At 46.8% G+C, this 2,500-nt stretch overlaps 2 protein-coding genes across 2 annotated transcripts in view; both read left to right on the forward strand.

The window, feature by feature from the left end:
- Positions 1-2,149, forward strand: part of LOC138046733 (uncharacterized) — a 2,727-nt gene extending 578 nt beyond the window's left edge. The window contains exon 1 of the mRNA XM_068893322.1: positions 1-2,149. This exon is cut by the window's left edge and continues 578 nt beyond it. Coding sequence (XP_068749423.1) covers positions 1-2,149 — 2,149 coding nt within the window.
- A 38-nt stretch (positions 2,150-2,187) lies between these two features.
- LOC138046734 (uncharacterized) overlaps positions 2,188-2,500 on the forward strand; it is an 879-nt gene continuing 566 nt past the window's right edge. Inside the window, exon 1 of the mRNA XM_068893324.1 lies at positions 2,188-2,500. This exon is cut by the window's right edge and continues 566 nt beyond it. Coding sequence (XP_068749425.1) covers positions 2,188-2,500 — 313 coding nt within the window.

A 2,500-nucleotide genomic window follows, 5' to 3' on the forward strand; every position in this document is an offset into this window, starting at 1 on the left:
CGTTTACGAGATGTGGAAGCGACTCGACGAAAAATACGGGGACCCAGCGAAAGTCACGGACGCGATAATTAATGAGATAAGACGCGTAAGATCCATCCACGAAGGCGAAAACAAGCGATTCATGGAGCTGGTAGAAATCATAGAAGACGGATATCGTGACCTTAAGAGACTTGGCTTGGAAGCAGAAATAACCACAACGAGCTCAGTAAGCATCATAGAGAGAAAACTCCCGCCAGACGTACGCAAAGAATGGGCTAAACTATTAAGTTCTGACGACAGCACTGTGGACAAAACCAACAAGTTTCCGAGCCTGCTCAAATTTTTACTTACGCAAAAACGAGCTATCGAGTACGACGGTTCTGATCTTCGCGCGCAGGGCCCAGCCATAACGAAGGCAGTTGTCCATTACGCCACAGCGGATGAAAGACACGACAGCCGCAGCCAGAGAACTTACAGCGAGTGCGTCGTTCACGAAAACTCGAATCATCTTACCAAGGATTGTAGAGTATACCTCGATAAAACAGTAAGCGAAAGACTGTCGACATTGAAAGAAAAAGGTGCGTGTTTTTCCTGCCTCAGAACCGGTCACCGATCACGCAATTGCCGCTCTAAAAGGGATTGCGGCGTCAATGAATGTAAGAAGAAACATCATCCCACATTACATGAAGAAGATCAGACAGAGACTCCAAGCGCATCCGCAATATCCAGTGCATGCAGCCATGGGGGTAATGAGACCTGCATCCTCCAGTTGCAACAAATAAAAACTTATAGAGGACATGCAAACGTCTTGTGGGACAACGCATCATCCATTAGCCTCATAACCCGCGACAAAGCACGGGAAGAAAGACTGCGCGGAACGCCACTTGAAATCTCTCTCGTGAAGGTGGGAGGGAAGGAAGAGAAGATAAGTTCCAGAAAATACAAATTGCCGCTCATTGACCTCAAGGGCGAAACGACGCTTGTGGAAGTTTGCGAAATAGACAAAATTACCACCGACATTCAAAGTGTTAACATGGATAAGGCACTTGACGCTCTACAGATACAAAGGGGCGACGTGACTCGGCCGAAAGGCGCCGTTGACGTCCTCATTGGGTATGATTACGCAGGCTTCCACCCGGTAAAAGAAAGAAATGTCGAACACCTAATGCTATTGAAGAATCGTTTTGGACGATGTATAGGCGGGACACACCCTTCCATTCGGGAGAAGAACCACAAATCAGCATTCGGCGCATGTGCAAACCACCTAAAAGCAGTCAAAATTGACGACTTCTACAATATCGAGAGATTAGGTGTTAGCTGCACGCCGCGCTGCGGAGGCTGCAAATGCGGAAAATGCGCTCCTGGAACCAGCGACTACACTCTGAAAGAAGAAAGGGAGCTCCATCTCATCGAGAAAGGACTTGAATTTAACGAACAGGAAAAATGCTGGATCGCTGAATATCCCTGGATTCGCGATCCACACGACCTGCCAGATAACAAAAGAGCTGCCTTTGGAAGACTCTTAAGCACCGAGCGAAGATTATTGCGAAATCCCGAACATAGCAGAGTTTATCAAAATCAAGTTGAGGACATGGTAGAACGAGGAGTAGCTAGAAAACTAAGCAAGCAAGAGCTCGAGAATTATAAAGGCCCTATCCACTACATCTCCCACCACGATGTTCTAAAGCCTGATTCGAAATCGACTCCAGTGAGGATCGTCTTTAACAGCAGCGCGAACTATATGGGACACGTCCTTAACGAGTACTGGGCAAAGGGTCCCGATCTATTAAATAATCTTGTAGGAATCCTCGTGCGATTCAGAGAACACGAAATTGGATTCATCGGAGATGTGAAAAAGATGTATCACACCGTGAAGACCAAGATCATAGAGCAACACACGCATCGTTTTCTATGGCGCGACATGAACACAAGCAGGGATCCGGATACGTACGTTATACAAAGAGTTTCATTTGGAGACAAACCCTCGGGTACCATAGCGACCGTAGCCATGAGAAAGACAGCGGAACTATCAAAAGAGAATTATCCACAAGCCGCGAATACCGTAATATCCAACTCGTACATGGATGACATTGTAGACAGTGTACATAGCGACGCACAAGCTAAGCAACTAACTAATGAGATTGAGGCAGTCCTAGCCAAGGGCGGATAAAGGGTTGGTTCTATTCGAACGACAAAACAGCAAACGAAATGGCTTTAGAACCCAACCAGCAAAATTCATCAACCGAGAAAGTACTCGGCGTCATTTGGAGTACAGACAAGGATCAATTCCGGTTTAAAGTGGGAATAGACTTAACTCTGGCGAAAGCCAAAGGACGCATCAAAGAAAACCCAACTACTGGCGAAATAACGAAGAGGATTATCCTCTCACAGATAAATCGCGTGTATGACCCTCTTGGTCTAGCAGCTCCCGTTACGGTCAGAGCGAAGATTTTGATGCGCCAGCTTTGGGCAACAGAAAAGAAACTCGGCTGGGACGACCCTGTCCCTGAGAAGCAAAGGA

This window comes from Montipora capricornis, chromosome 4 (assembly GCF_036669925.1).
Source record: "Montipora capricornis isolate CH-2021 chromosome 4, ASM3666992v2, whole genome shotgun sequence".
In the NCBI taxonomy this organism is placed as follows: domain Eukaryota; kingdom Metazoa; phylum Cnidaria; class Anthozoa; order Scleractinia; family Acroporidae; genus Montipora; species Montipora capricornis.